This window comes from Melanostigma gelatinosum (assembly GCF_949748355.1).
Source record: "Melanostigma gelatinosum genome assembly, chromosome: 8".
NCBI lineage: Eukaryota > Metazoa > Chordata > Actinopteri > Perciformes > Zoarcidae > Melanostigma > Melanostigma gelatinosum.
In genome coordinates, this window is record NC_136641.1 from 20705200 (window position 1) to 20719599 (window position 14400).

At 43.9% G+C, this 14400-nt stretch overlaps 1 protein-coding gene across 1 annotated transcript; it reads left to right on the forward strand.

Annotated features, from left to right (window-relative positions):
- Window positions 1–4039: 4039 nt before the first annotated feature.
- nckap5l (NCK-associated protein 5-like) lies at window positions 4040–14115 on the forward strand (the record flags this gene model as incomplete). The annotated part of the gene is made up of 11 exons (XM_079273236.1): window positions 4040–4168; window positions 4460–4528; window positions 4634–4672; window positions 4757–4876; window positions 5793–5885; window positions 6136–9053; window positions 9554–9683; window positions 10458–10530; window positions 10924–11202; window positions 11667–11821; window positions 12870–14115. 11 exons carry the CDS (start codon window positions 4040–4042, stop codon window positions 13128–13130), a joined length of 4266 nt encoding a protein of 1421 aa, XP_079129362.1. The 3' UTR covers window positions 13131–14115.
- Between the last annotated feature and the right edge of the window lie 285 nt (window positions 14116–14400).

A 14400-nucleotide genomic window follows, 5' to 3' on the forward strand; every position in this document is an offset into this window, starting at 1 on the left:
CCAAGTAGTGATGGCTTCAAATGTCTTGTTTTGTCAGACCGTCAACGTGCAGCCCAAATATATTCAGTGTACTATAATAATGACATAGATAAAATAATCTTCTCTACAAGCTGGAACGTTGAAAAATGACTTCAATGATTAATAGATTACATGAATAAATGCCAGTATATTTTCAGCTCTACTTCTTACTGTGTTCTATAAAAATGCTTTTCTACAAAAGCTTTTTTCAATTTAAAGGGTAAAGCGTCTGTTATGTGTTGTGAAGAAATAGCATAAAAAGACCAAAACAATGTGTTGGTCTGTTTCTCAATACAGTTTCACCAGACTGGCTCTAAGCCCGAAGACCATTCATTCTAGCTGGAGACATAAATCTTTTAAGCAGCTGTAATCAATTATTTTATACCAACAATGGATCACATGACTGCTCGTATGTGAAAGGAGTTACTTATAGTGATGGAACCACAGAGAATCTTTACAAATCCTTGCAGACTCTGCAGTTCTCTCGACAGAGTCGGAGACTTCACAGAGCGTTTTAGCGTGATGCAGCTCATGGTTTTGGTTTCATGGCCAGCGACTTGTTTTGGTTCACCCTCAGCGCTCTGATAACTCTACCTGACAGACAAAACTATAACCCGATGGCGAACATAGGGGAGGATTTGGCAGCTGAGGGACGGATATTTCCCTCAGGAGTCGGTGGAGACTGAAAAAACGGAGCTTAAAAAGAGGGAATATTGGACACAAACATGACTTCTAATGAATGGTAGTGTTTCTCTGTAACTGCTGGATGTGTAAATAGACCACAACAAATCTGTGGATGCAGGATTAGAAACAGATCAGGTATACAAATTGATTTATATACTTTCATGTTTAAAAAAGGGTCAGTAATTTCCTAAACCAGCCGTACACTAGTTTTTAGCAAAAATGACACAAAGACGGGGATTTATGTGCATCTTTGGCTGTGGATTAGTCCACATTTGGTGCTCTGGTGAGTCTTTGGGCAGCAGGACCGTGTATGGGGGATCGAGTGAAAATGAATTCCAGTGTGTGTTCATGGTAATGAAAGAACATGTCACCAGTTCACTGGTGTGTTTTTTATTTTATAGTTTCTGGACAACAATGGAGCTCCAGGGCACAGATGAATAATAAATATCAGGCTTTGGATACACAGACGATACTTGTTAGTAGGATCATTAATTGTTGGTTTTGTTCTTTTCATGGGATTTAATGACGATACAAAATCGGCTAGAGGATATTAATAGGAAATGTCTGATCAAAGTCTGATAATCTGACCAAAAATGTAGCTACGTGATGGTTTTCGTGTGCTGAAGACACACTTTAGTTGTGTGTTCCGCTAAATGTTTGAAGCTTTCTTTGTACTTTTACACATCGGTGGTGGTTTGTTTGTGTGTCACCTGTAAACTGTGCCAGTTCCTGATTGGCCTCCAGCCACAGAATTAGGCTCGTCTCATCCGCTCGAATGACTCCTTAAGATGTGATGGTTGGATCTGGGTCCATGTCGACACACCTATTTCCCCTCTGACAACACACACATACACATAGTCTCACACACACACACACACACACACACCTGGAGCCATGCCCACTAGACTGGTCCTCAGCTATATGTCCTCACAGACTCAGGCAGCCTGTGCAGCTCAGCGTGGTTTCCTGCAGGTTGAGCTGGTGAACTCGTTGAAGCTGCAGAGGGATCTGGACGCCATTCTTTCTCTACAGTCCATCTGAAACTATGTGAAACGATGCAGGATGGATGGATTCATGTGCTCAGTCATCCTAAATACACTGTAGGTATGATGGCTCAGCCCTGTAGATGAGACCATGTCAAATCTCTGAAGCAGTGTTGAAGCGAAATGCTGTGGCTGTCAGATAAACGGAATATAAACAGTGTAACGGTGGTAATGTTGTTGACGTCAGTGTTGGAGATGAGTGCTGTGTCTGATGTGAAGCAGACCTCAGCGCCGTTAACTGGTTTACTGCAGAAGGACACGTCTGATACAGTCAGGTGGGGCTGCAATGATTCGTCGATCGACAGAAAATCTATTTGGATTAATCATTTAAGTCATTTATGATGCAAAAGTTCGCTATTTCTGTGTTCTGAAATGAGGATTTGCTGCATTTCTCTCTTCTAGATTAGATCAAATTGTATTATTTAGAGACAACAAAATGCAGTTCAGCATCTTATCTAAAGTGTCGAAAGCAGGAGTGCAGACTACTATACAGAATAAACAGCAATAAATAGCCTCTAAATCAAGCAGTCAGGGGTAGATGTGGATATGCTACGATGCATACAGTATGATCATCATCAATATCTGAATATGAACTTTTACAGTTTTATTTACTTTTATGTAATCTCTTCAAACGGCGTCCTCCTTACTGTGATTATCATGTTGATGCATTCATTATTACTGTAAGCTCAGCAGTTATCTTTACAAGGCGCAGTGAGTGCTCAGTGGACTTGTTTTGCCCTGGGCGTCACCTCACAGGCGGCGTTCAGGCTGCACTATGTGATTAGGTTGTTGGGAGAGGAAGACACAGCAATGGGCTGAAACGAGATTCAGCATTTCCAACTGTTTTTGTTGGATTACCATTATAAGGGAAAGCACAACAACCTGTTTCAATGTCAGTCACATTTGGGAAAGTGATTTAAATATTTTCATTATGACAAAGTATAAGACATAATATTTTAGTATTTGATAAAGATTGGCGTTTTTGTAGTTGGAGGGATGCCATTGTTTGGGTTTACTTATAATGTAGTATAATGTACGCTGTTATTGACTGAACTAATAGTTTAAATGAATTCGTTAATTCCTCTGTAGAGCAAGACGGTTGTTTATAACGAGACTGAATTGATCTTTCTAACGTTTAACTTTTCATTTATTCAACGTTAAACTTTGATATGGAGTTACCACTTTCTGAGTATTTATTTTACCTTCCCACGGACTTAAAGGCAGTACTGGTCATTTTGGAGAATAGAAAAGAGTGATGCTACAGTCATCATAATGTGTTGTGTTCGAGATCAATAATTATTATATAAATGATATTATATAAAAGTACTTGAGATTTTATTTGGTTTTATGAGGTGAAAGCCCCTGACTTCATTGTGCCCACTTAGCATTTACTTAGCATCTATTGTAGTCATACTAGCTTATTGCACTTACTGTATTCATATTAGTTTGTGGCACTTATTGCATTTGTTTGTTTCTGCACTGTACTTTTGCTCTGGTTTATGTTCTTAGATGCTTGTTTGAAGAAAGGAGATGCACTTATGACTTCTGGTGACCAGTTGTTCTCTCGAAAACCGATGTTGAATACACTTATTGTAAGTTGCTTTGGATAAACGCGTCTGCTAAATGACTGTAATGTAATGTGTCCCCCCACCTCTGAAACCTAACCTACGTTCTTGCGGCGGCAGGTGTGGATGCACAGATCGAATGTTTCCTTTCCTGATAATGACTCTGACACCTCAACTCGGGGAATCTCCAGATACAGAGTACTATCGATCCGGTGAAAATCTGTATACCTTACTGCTCTGAGCTCATCACAATTATTTTACGTGAGGTAACATGAGACCAGGGGTTGCTGAACTGAGTCAGCAGCTTGTATGGAACTAATAACGGAAACCTTTCTTTTTTATTACGATATCGACAAAGTATTTAATGTGCTGCATATCAGATCGGTGCATACAGTAGGAGCAGGGTAACCGCTTGTGACGGGTCAGCTGTGAGGTATCCTACCAACGTTTAACTATCTCCAAATCTGTTCCTAAATACTGTCCGATCCATAGCTGTTCAAATAATCTGTTGTGCGTATGAGAAGAACCTTTTGTAGCTCCAGCGCAGGGTAGCACAAATAAACAAGATGTACTGTAACTTTTAAGAAATGGAGGGCATTCTCATAACGTTGGTCACCGTCCGGAGCGGCTAGTGTTTTATTACCGCGTGTCGTTTTCCCAGAAGATGACATTTTATTGCTGTCGAGATGGCGATGGTGATCGTTGCAGTGTCACCTCGTGTGTTTACAGATGAGAACAATGTCTGACGAGACAGAACAGAGGATGTGTGACGAGGACTTTGGTTCGGACGAGGAAGGCGTGGAGTCCATTCTGGAGGACAACAGCAGCGAGCTCATGGACCGACTGAGGGAGCTGGAGGTGAGGAAACGATGAAGACGCACACTATCACTCGTGCAATTAGAACTAAATTGACAATGAGCTTGTTTTAACTATAACAAAGTGTAAGAACAACAATTTGCCATTTTATTTGACTGGGACCAGTTTGCCTGCATTTCATTGTTCTATATAAGAAGTAACACTGTGTTCACGTCTGACTAATGTTTCACCAATGTACCTGTATTTGTTTTACATATATTCAAGTGTGCTGGGCAGTTAACTGTGCATGGCACAATACATTACGTTTGTGTTTAATTGTTGTTTTCCTCACAGGCAGAAAACTCTGCTCTGATGTTGGCGAATGAGAGTCAGAGAGAAGCTTATGAGAGATGCTTGGATGAGGCGAGTTCATGTTGCAGAATATAATGTCGAAACTAAGAATCCAATTATAAATTCTGCTCAGCGAAGCCGTTGTGTGTAAAATGTGATGTTCTCTGGTGTTATCAGGTGGCCAACCACGTGGTCCAAGCTCTGCTGAATCAAAAGGTAACGGATTGCTGCGTCTGTGTTTGGATGTCAAGCAACTGTAGCGTCATCAGTTGTCTCACTGCTCCGCGTGTCTCTCAACAGGACCTGAGAGAGGAGTGCATCAAGCTGAAGATGTTGGTCTTTGACCTGGAGAGACAAAACCGAGCGCTTTGTGAGCTCTTTCAGCAGAAACTGCCCAACCACCCCACTGCTCACTACCAGGTAAATCAGCTGTAGTGATTCATAAGTGACTGTGTGTCACGTGCACTCTGAACGTCTTCCACTGAAGCCTTGCGGAGTACTACTACTACTATGTGAATCAAGCTATGAAGCCGTTTGGGTCTCCAGAAGGAGCTCTGTGAAGCTGCATAAATGTCCTGACGTGATGTCACTTGAATCAGTGACGTTTCAAACTGAAGACGACAAATTTGAAAGTGTTCTAAATCTTTGGGCGTGGAATTAGAAGAAAGAAACCGGACCTCTCGGGGCCACCGCTAATCTCCGCCTTAGGCTAGCAGCTTGAGGTTACATTCGTCACTACTAGCACATCCAAATCTCCTGCTGAACTCTCGGTGGTCACGTTGCATTGTGGGTAATGTAGGCGCCATGTCAAGGAAGGCGAATGTGTGAAACGCATTTAAAAAATGTCTCTGGTTCTGCTGCATATATTTTTGTCCTGATTTTTAACAGAAGTATTATCATCAAAATGTACTTTAAGTATCAAAAGTAAGAGTGCTCATAATACAGAATGCCCATGTAGATTGTAACAATATTATATATATTCTTTTAATTTGCTTAATAGTATTAATGTTGTCGAAAAGTGGAGCTCATTTAAAGTCGTTAAACTACCAGCTGAATCTAAAAAAACAAACAAATTCACTTAAACACAGTACTTGAGTAAATGTATACAACGCACAGCTCTGATTCTCAAAAACCAGAGGAAGCTGCTGATTTCTTTTTCACCTCAGCCTCATTCTTTCAGACGCTGCTGAGCCAGTAATGGATCTCAGGCTTTTCACGTCTGCTCTATATTGGTCCAACAGATGCCAGGACAATATAGCTACTAGTTGTCTGTGTATACAATAAGCTGTAGTGTATACAGTGTCATCATAATTGCCTCCTGAATCTCCCATTACAGGTCCAGGCAGGACCCCTCCCAGACTACAATGCACAGCTGCACAATGACTCTGCCAAACAGGCGGAGCCTGCACAGACTGAAGCACAAGCCAAGGTGATTATTCCAAAGCCTTTTCCAAACATTAAGAGTGAACCAACAGGATTACATCAAAGCCTCTTAGTGAGACATGTGTGTGACGTTAAAACATGCTCTGACATTTGCTCTGTTCAACTATTGTGCTTTAAAAAGCTGATCTGCCCTGTACTCATTTCCTGTACGCAAACGCTCTAAAGGTCTTGATGAAATACATTGTTTGGCCTTAGCATTGAATCGTATGCTGATGGGGATCTATTTTTGTCCAAAGGGAAATGGCTACCGCACACAGCATGCCTCCCCGGGCCCTCGTGGCCCTGCCGCCTCCATGGAGGCCCTGTCTCCCTTCTTCAAGAAGAAAGCACACATCCTGGAGGTACTTCGCAAGATGGAGGAGACGGACCCTCTGAAGTTCCACCCGTCCACCGCAAGCTTGTCTTTCTGCGACTACAGCCAGGTGCTTATGTCCACAGAGGCTGTTTTGGCCACTGCGGACCCCCTTCCACTACCCTGCAAATCCCAGCACACACACTGCCACTACTCCTGCTCTGACACTGACTCACACCAGTGGGTCAACGGCGACGGGGCAGTGAAGTGTGAGGGAGGGAACACCTGCTGTTTACACTGCAAGAAGAGCCCAGACAGTCCTCCAAAGCCATGCAACCAAGTCTCTAGTCCTTCAAAAGCCAACTCAGCCACCCAGAGCCATGTAGTTCCTGCAGCTGCTGCAAGCGAATGTCACAGTAAGAACCGAACGGCGGAGTCTGTTCCCCCCTCTAAACAATGCACCAGGAATGAAGCCCACCAGCAACCAGCAGGCGCTACCGCCCACTCCTCAGTCACGGGAACAGCCGATCAGAATCTGGAGGTGATGGATGTGGAGCAAGAGCCGGATCGCTCTGAGAGTTGTCTCAACGCTACTGCCTCTGAAGAGCTCACAGGTTTCTGTCCCACCTCCCACCTGCCCAGTTCTGTGAAGGAGAGCGCACAGATCTCCCACTGTGACACGGAGACGAGTGATGGCGTTCACAACGGCGTCGAGCCTGCCATGTCGAACGAGCCCTCAGCCGTCCCTGAGAAAGACTGCGCAGATCAGGAGGCTCCTTCTGTGAGAGCCAGTGCCACCGTCAGCCCCAGCACGTCGTGCCTCACCGACGTCAAAACCGCCGCCATCAACTCGCCGTCCAAACTGCTCAAGTTCTTGAAGATTCCCGCGATAGGGGAGAAGTCTCAACCTTCAACCTCTGCCGTCCGTCTGAGCCCCCAACTCACGCGCAGCTCCAGGATCCCCTGTCGCACAAACAACTACGAGGTGTACCACTCGCCTGTTCCCACACGCAGAGCCACCACCACAGAGAGGTGCAGGCAGCCTCCTCCACCACCCTCCAGGTCTGAGTCCTACCCCGCCACGCACTCGGCGCCAACCTCACCTCCTCAGCCTGAAGAGGCCTCCGCCCCGCCCGCTCAGGATATAAACTACAGCAGCTTCTCTGCACCTAAAGCTAGTGCTGCTTCAAAGACGGGAGCTCCTTCCTCCTCATCCTCACCCAAAGTATCTCAGAGGGTCCCTCATTATGAAAATGTCTGCGTTATGTCTACCAACTCCAGAGAGGAGGAACCAACCCAGGGCCTTAAAAAGAGAACCACACTTCCATCCCAAACAAAGGTGAACGGGGGTGAGAGGAAGCTTGTTAAATCGCTACCCGAAAGTGTCCTCAACCCTCCTCCTCAAAGGAAGCAGTCGTCCTCGTCCACGTCAGAATCCACATCGGATGAAGAAGAGGACTCGGACAGCCCAGTGTGGGTTAACCACCACAGCTTGCCCAACACACCCGCCATCAGCAAGGTCGCACAGGGCAGAGCCAACTTCTCACGAACTAGAGAGAATCCGGCAGCAGATGTGAGGGAGATCACTGTGCAGAGCTCTGAGGTTGTCCAGCAGCAGCAGCAGCGGCAGCAGCCGCCGCCGCCTCCAGTCAGGAGGAGCGACTCCTCTTCCATCCCCAAGAGGCCTGCGGCCGGGGCGCCGAGGCCCCAGGCTGACTCCAGTCACCACGCTTTCAAAGACAGGCTGGCTGCGCTTGGAAAGCTGAGGAGCTCTGAGGATTTACAAGTCAATCTCAGGCCGGTCGACACAGTGAATGAGGGCACTTATGAAGAAGAAAGGAGCAAGGAGCCCATGGAGCTCCAGAAAGAGGAGCAGAGACATTCAAAGTACACAGACTCTATGGACAGTAAACCTAGAGTTATTAGTGGTGGTTTGAAGTACCCGGGTTCATCTCAGCTGTATGAACAGGCTGTAAAATATTCTGGTCCAGCGGTGGTTAAACAAGAACTGTGCGTGACCAAGACAGAAGTCTCAAAGAGTAAAATCGGTCTGCCGTCCCCCAACACAGATGCTCCGCAGGTACTACGCAACAACATCAAGTGTCCTGGCTCCCTGAATCTGGCCTATAACCTTAAACCAGGTGTTGGTCCTCACAATAGCAACAGCCCCAACAAAATTCCCCCAAAGTCGCCGTCCAAACCTTGCCAGGGCACGTCCGTCCACAGAGGGGGGAAGCCGGCAGAGGCCCCACGTTACTCGTCCAAATCAGAGGAGAGGACCAAGATCAGCAGCAAAGGGAAAAAGAATCCCATGTTCGGCGACAGCCTGCCGCCTCCTCCCCCGAGACCTCCAATGTCAGAGGGGGAGAAGCCGCTGCCGCCAGTTCCCAGCCCGCAATCCGCCATCGAGCAGAAGGTTATGAAGGGTATCGAGGAGAACATGCTGAAGCTCCAGGAGCAAGACAGAGGAGGGCAGAGCATCGAGGTCAAGCAGAAAGCCTCCAACGGCATCGCTAGCTGGTTCGGCCTGAAGAAGAGCAAGCTGCCAGCGCTGAGCCGCAAGACGGATGCGACCAAAGCAAAGGACGAGAAGAAGGAGTGGAAGATCAACATGCCCTCAGTGGGCAGGGACTCTGTGAAGATGGCCACCAGGTGTAAAGAAGGAGTGGAAGGCCTGAACATCTCGTCTCTGATGGAGAAGGCAGAGGGGCTGAGGAGGGCGCTGGAGGAGGAGAGGGCGTATGTGGAGCGCTCGGGGAGGGGTCACTCCTGTGAGGTGGTGATGGACCCAGCTCAGGGACAGCTGGCTGTCATGTACAGGGGAGCGCGCTCCGACAACTTCATGCAACAGCTGTTGAACAGGTGAGGACTCAACAAGCTCGAGTGGATTGTAAGGCTGCTTAATGACAAATAGTTTAAATTAAAGGAATAGTTTGACATTTTGGGGAAAATGAAGGAATAAGTAAGTGGTTTCAGCACCTCTGAATCAAATACACGAGACCTGTTTGCTCTCCTCATCTTACTCTCAGCTTTAAAGTTAATAAGTATATTTCCGAAAACAATTATTTTTTCTTTTTTATTTATTCTTTGTGAAATCATACGATTAGTTTTGCACAACAGGAATAAGTCAAACATAAATAGATAATACATAACATTTTAAAGTAACAACAAAACAAAACAGACCACAAAGATACGAACTAATTGGAGTCATAGCAAATAAAGTAAGTATAGCTAAACATATCTATCGTTTGAATAGTCTGCATTGCAAACTATCCTTTTCAGTGGGGGAATGCTAACACTTCATTTGTTGTGGTAAAGCTTGGACGACTTCACTCAACTTATCTTGTGTTTGATAAATATAGAGTGGACGGGAAAGACGTGATCAGCGTGCCCCAGCGGCGGCTCTCGTTCGATTGTAAGAGCTCCAAGCCGGTGTTTTGTCAGCAGGGCGACATCATCAGTCACACCACCAGTCATGACGATATGGAGAAGGTACTTTGTTCGTTGCACTTTAATTTATTTCTCTTTCGTCAGACACAAACTGACACCATGTTTACATTTACAATAGTGATAAAACAAACTGACTAGGAGGACGACGACACAACTCACTTTCATTTAATGCATCAAGCTCTCAGTACAGTACATTTACTCAAGTACTGTAATTAAGTACAAGGTACTTCTACGTTATTTGAATATTGCCATTTTATTCAACTATATACTTCTCCTCTACTACATATCACACATGTAGTGGAGAAAAGCAACTTTCACGTTGCAATTTCTTTTATTCCCTTCCTGTCCAGTGAAAACCAAACCATGTCTCTCCAGATGTGTTGATTTTGAATGTTTCTGATGAACTGAAGGATGAAGTGTTCCTTTTGAGGTTGAGAAAGTCTGAGCTGACGGAGTATCTGGTGAAACGGCATGAGTTCATCTAATTTCGCGAGGAATGGCACCAATGACCAGTAATAAGATAACTACGTAGAAAGAGCCAATCTCCCGCTGATGGTCTCTTTAATTATGTAGGTCATTTACAGACGTCAGTGTTAAATTGAGATTGTTTCATAACCAGTTCAAAGTTCCTTGCAGTAACTTTAAGAAACATAATCTGAATTCCTCTTCTAGCCCTGGTGAAAGTTGTTCAACGTCGTATCATTTTTCACGGCTGAACTCGGGTTATTCCACTGTTCGACTAGTTTCCTGCATGTTGGTGTGAAGAGCCGACTTTCGGTACATTTACTCCATCTGCTGCTTTGTTTTTTCATGCAGGGATCAGACCGAATCGGCAAAATCACATCAGATGAAAATCTTGCAGATTCAGTTCACTCTCAACACTTTGCAGGTAAGACTGTCAGGAATGTATCAGAGCAAAGAAATATCACATATTTTTACAAGTTTTATGAGCTTTACCGTAATTAAAAAAAGATCTGAGTGTTTCTGCCTTTACTACAATCCATACGGTTTTCAATAAAACCTAATTTGCAGTGAGGGGAAATAAATTGGCTCATACCTTAATTAGCATATTAAGGGGAAATAAAGGAGGTCACGCCCCAGAGGAATATCGATTCACAACTTCAGGAAAAGATCATATAAATAATGGGATATTCATTCATTTACTCATTTATCTCCTCATTCCTTTGTGTATTTGTATTTATTAATTTGTTTATGCGAGCGTGTTTGTTCATTTATGCTTTTTCCACATCAGTCAGTCACTGAATTTCTCCTTTCTCTGCAGGTTCCGGTGCTTCCACGTACACCCTGGACAGCGGCATCGGTACGTTCCCCCTGCCCGACTGCAGCAGCGGTGCGGCAGGACGGAGCCTGTCCAAGACGAGGGCGGGGGCCGAGCACCACTCTTCTGGCTCCCCGGGGAGGGCCGGCCGACGGGCCCGCACCCTGGACAGAGAGCCGATGTCCCAGGAGGAGTGCTACGTGCCTCACAAACAGCTGATTCCTTCCATTCAGTACGGCGCCGTGCTGGAGGGAAGAAGCTCCGTCGGCGTCATCCGCGAAGGTGCATAATAGCATTCAGGGGCATTGTTTTGTACACTTGTTACATACTGTAGTCATTTGATGTAGTCTGCAAACTCGTATTGCACTCAAATGAACATAACAGCAGTGATTCTATAACAGGAAGCGTTCATCTAATTGGAAAATATTCTGATGTCTTTGTCATCAACTCACAAGGTTGAGGTACTTCCCATACTGTAGTTTAGACTGACACAAGGTACTGAAAATGAAACAATACTAAAGAGTCTACAGTTGTGCTGTGAGGTTGTAAAGAACAGAGACATTGCACAAAAAAAACTACAAACCAAAGTCCGTACAGATGCATCCTCTGGGGAACATGAACGTATGTACAAAATACCAGATATGAGCTATTTCACTTTTTAAAAGCGTTTGTGCTCCTGATAGATCATATTTAGTAATGACGTGTGGAAACGAGATGAAACGAGTCTTCAAATTCTCCATCTACAGACAACGAGGTCTGTGGAGCGAACATGTTTTCCCCTCGCTCCAAGACTTGGACCTTCCCCAACCTGAAGACACCAGCAGGACCTGCAGAGGTTTACCTGGCAGTGGAGGAGGAGGAGGAAGAGGAGGCCGTGTCCTTTGGATCTCCATTCAGAGGGGTAGGGATGCCGTGTTATTACCACAATGACATTATTTAAAATATTTTACTACGACTTTTTGGGTTATAGTACGACTTTTGTGAAAAATATCAAAGACAAACTATCACTTTTTCAACATACTATACTATGTCTTGCTTCCTCAAACTTTCCTGACTTTTTTGGAAATACTATACAATTACTTTTTTTGACTGACGTTTCCCGAAAAACTATAATATGACATTCTATGCCATCTCATTTTTCGACATGTATTATGACTGTTCTAGATACTTAACTATGATATTTTTATGATGTTTTTATCAAGATATGTGACTTTAATTCCCTTTTTTTGACTTATAATACTCTGACTTTTATAGACATTCTATCATATACATTTTTAGATTTACTTTACTGTGAGTTTTTTCCACATACTATATTATGTATTTTTTATGATTTGTGCTTTATAGTATGAATTTTGTATGACTTTTTTCGACATACTATACGATTACTTTTTCATGACATGGTATAACCTTCGATTAGGAGAACCTCCCCAAATAAAATGCTTTAACAGGGGAAAATATGGAAGGAACCTCATGAAGCACAACAGTGGAGGGATCCCTCTTCCAGGATGGACATGCATGCAGTAGATGTCGTGAATACCTAGTAAACCCAAAAAGCAAAATTATGGAAAATCAGGAGACAATGTAACAGTCATTTTTGTAAGTTATGATTCTTGTTCTCCCCAAATTAATGTGTTTTATTTGATCTCTTATTGAAAAACTGCTGTTCAGGAGCATGCTTAAAGGAATTATCTGGGTCACTAACAGACTGAAAGTACTTTGCAGGCAGTAAAGTTGAGATACATTTTAAAATCTGCACTCACATCTTACATAATGTAAAAACACAGAACCACATTCTCCCTTTAGAAATTATTAATCAGCCGAGTATTCATTAAAGATTCACAGTTGTATGCTTTATGTAACCCACTTTTGTTTTTTTGCACCTAAAGGCGTTACATAAGACGAACGACATGACCTAAAATGTTTCTCACCCCATTGTGCGTCCCTTTCAGAGCATGAAGGCCGGCGGTCCCTCCTCCAGCCGGGTCGTCGACCCGGCCAGCTTGCCCGTCCCGGCCCAGTCGGGGATGATCCGCAGGGGGAAGACTCGGACTCCCAGCGTCCCTGAGATGAGCAGGGAGGCCGGGCTGGAGCTGCTCCGGGAGCGGCCGGAGGAAGCTCTCTCCCCAAGCCGCCCTCAGGTCCCGGAGACCCCCGAGTCCCTCAGCGATTCTCTGTACGACAGTCTGTCGTCCTGCGGAAGCCAAGGATGATATGGCCGAGGAGCTCATCTTTACCACAGACAATAAGACACAGCCCCGCTCTGAACATGTCTCCTGGTTGCTGGCTGTGCTGTGATGCTGCTGACCCACCGCCATCTTTAAAGAAGAGAAACTGTGCTCTGTAGATGTTCGCAAGCATATTGTGGTGATGCTTTCTCATCAGCTGTTTCTCTGTTGCAACTGGAAAGAGATCAATAGACTTCTCCTCAGGATTTCCTATTAACGTGAAGCCAAAAGTCCCCCCCCCCCCCCCCAAAAGTCATAGAGGTTGTTCACCTTTTTCACAATCAGACTCTTCAGTGGACACTCTTTAATTCATGTATAGAGGACGACAAAACGCATGGCTGTGCTAAAGGTTAGCACAAAAGTTGTCACTCTTGGTAGTTGTTCAGCAACTTCGTCTTTTGTTTTGAATCATCTTGGTAGACAGATCGTTGTTGTGTGCATCAAGGAAGAGCTGATCAGTTCAACAGCTGACGATCTGCATCAATACATCCATTCTGTTCTGGACATTTCATCACATAATGTATTGGAAAAAAACATCGAGCTCCTTAAAAAAATGAATGTTAATGTCTGTGATTCTTAATTGCTTAACTCATGCATCACGATTTTAAATGTACAAATGATTTTATTGAACATGTTGATATCGTTTTGCGACCGATTGAAGGTTGTCAGAAAATGTCTGTTTTAAATCATAATACATTTAAAGGTAATATATACCAGCAATAATAACAGATAAGAGAAATGGCTACACTATTCAATGAATATGTATTTCTATTTATTTATTTTAACTGTACATCATTTGCAGTCTTATTTTCTTTTTGTAATCTTTCTGTGAAATTGCAGTCCCTTCGCTTAGTAGATTATGTTCATATCTTGTATTTCAACATCTCCGTTGCTGTTCGTTCCCTAGCCAATAGAGGTCCTATGTACCTACTGCCGTTTTTCAACTTTCTAATTAAAATGTTTTGATTTACTTCGTGTGAAGCAGTTATTTTGGTCGGTCGAATCAATTGGATGCATAATAGGTGGAAAGTGTATTTACTTAAGTGCTTTGTTGCAATACACATTGAGAAATTGTGCTCAGTACACCAATTTAGCAGAAACTGATATTGTATTATTTATTCAACACATTCCGTCTGTCATAAACATACATTACCCATAATGCAACTCTCACACGTTTTGTTGTTGCAACAGTGAGTTACAGCGTTGTGGGAAGTTCACTTTCAAACTCCACATTGATTTATCTATATTTAACAAT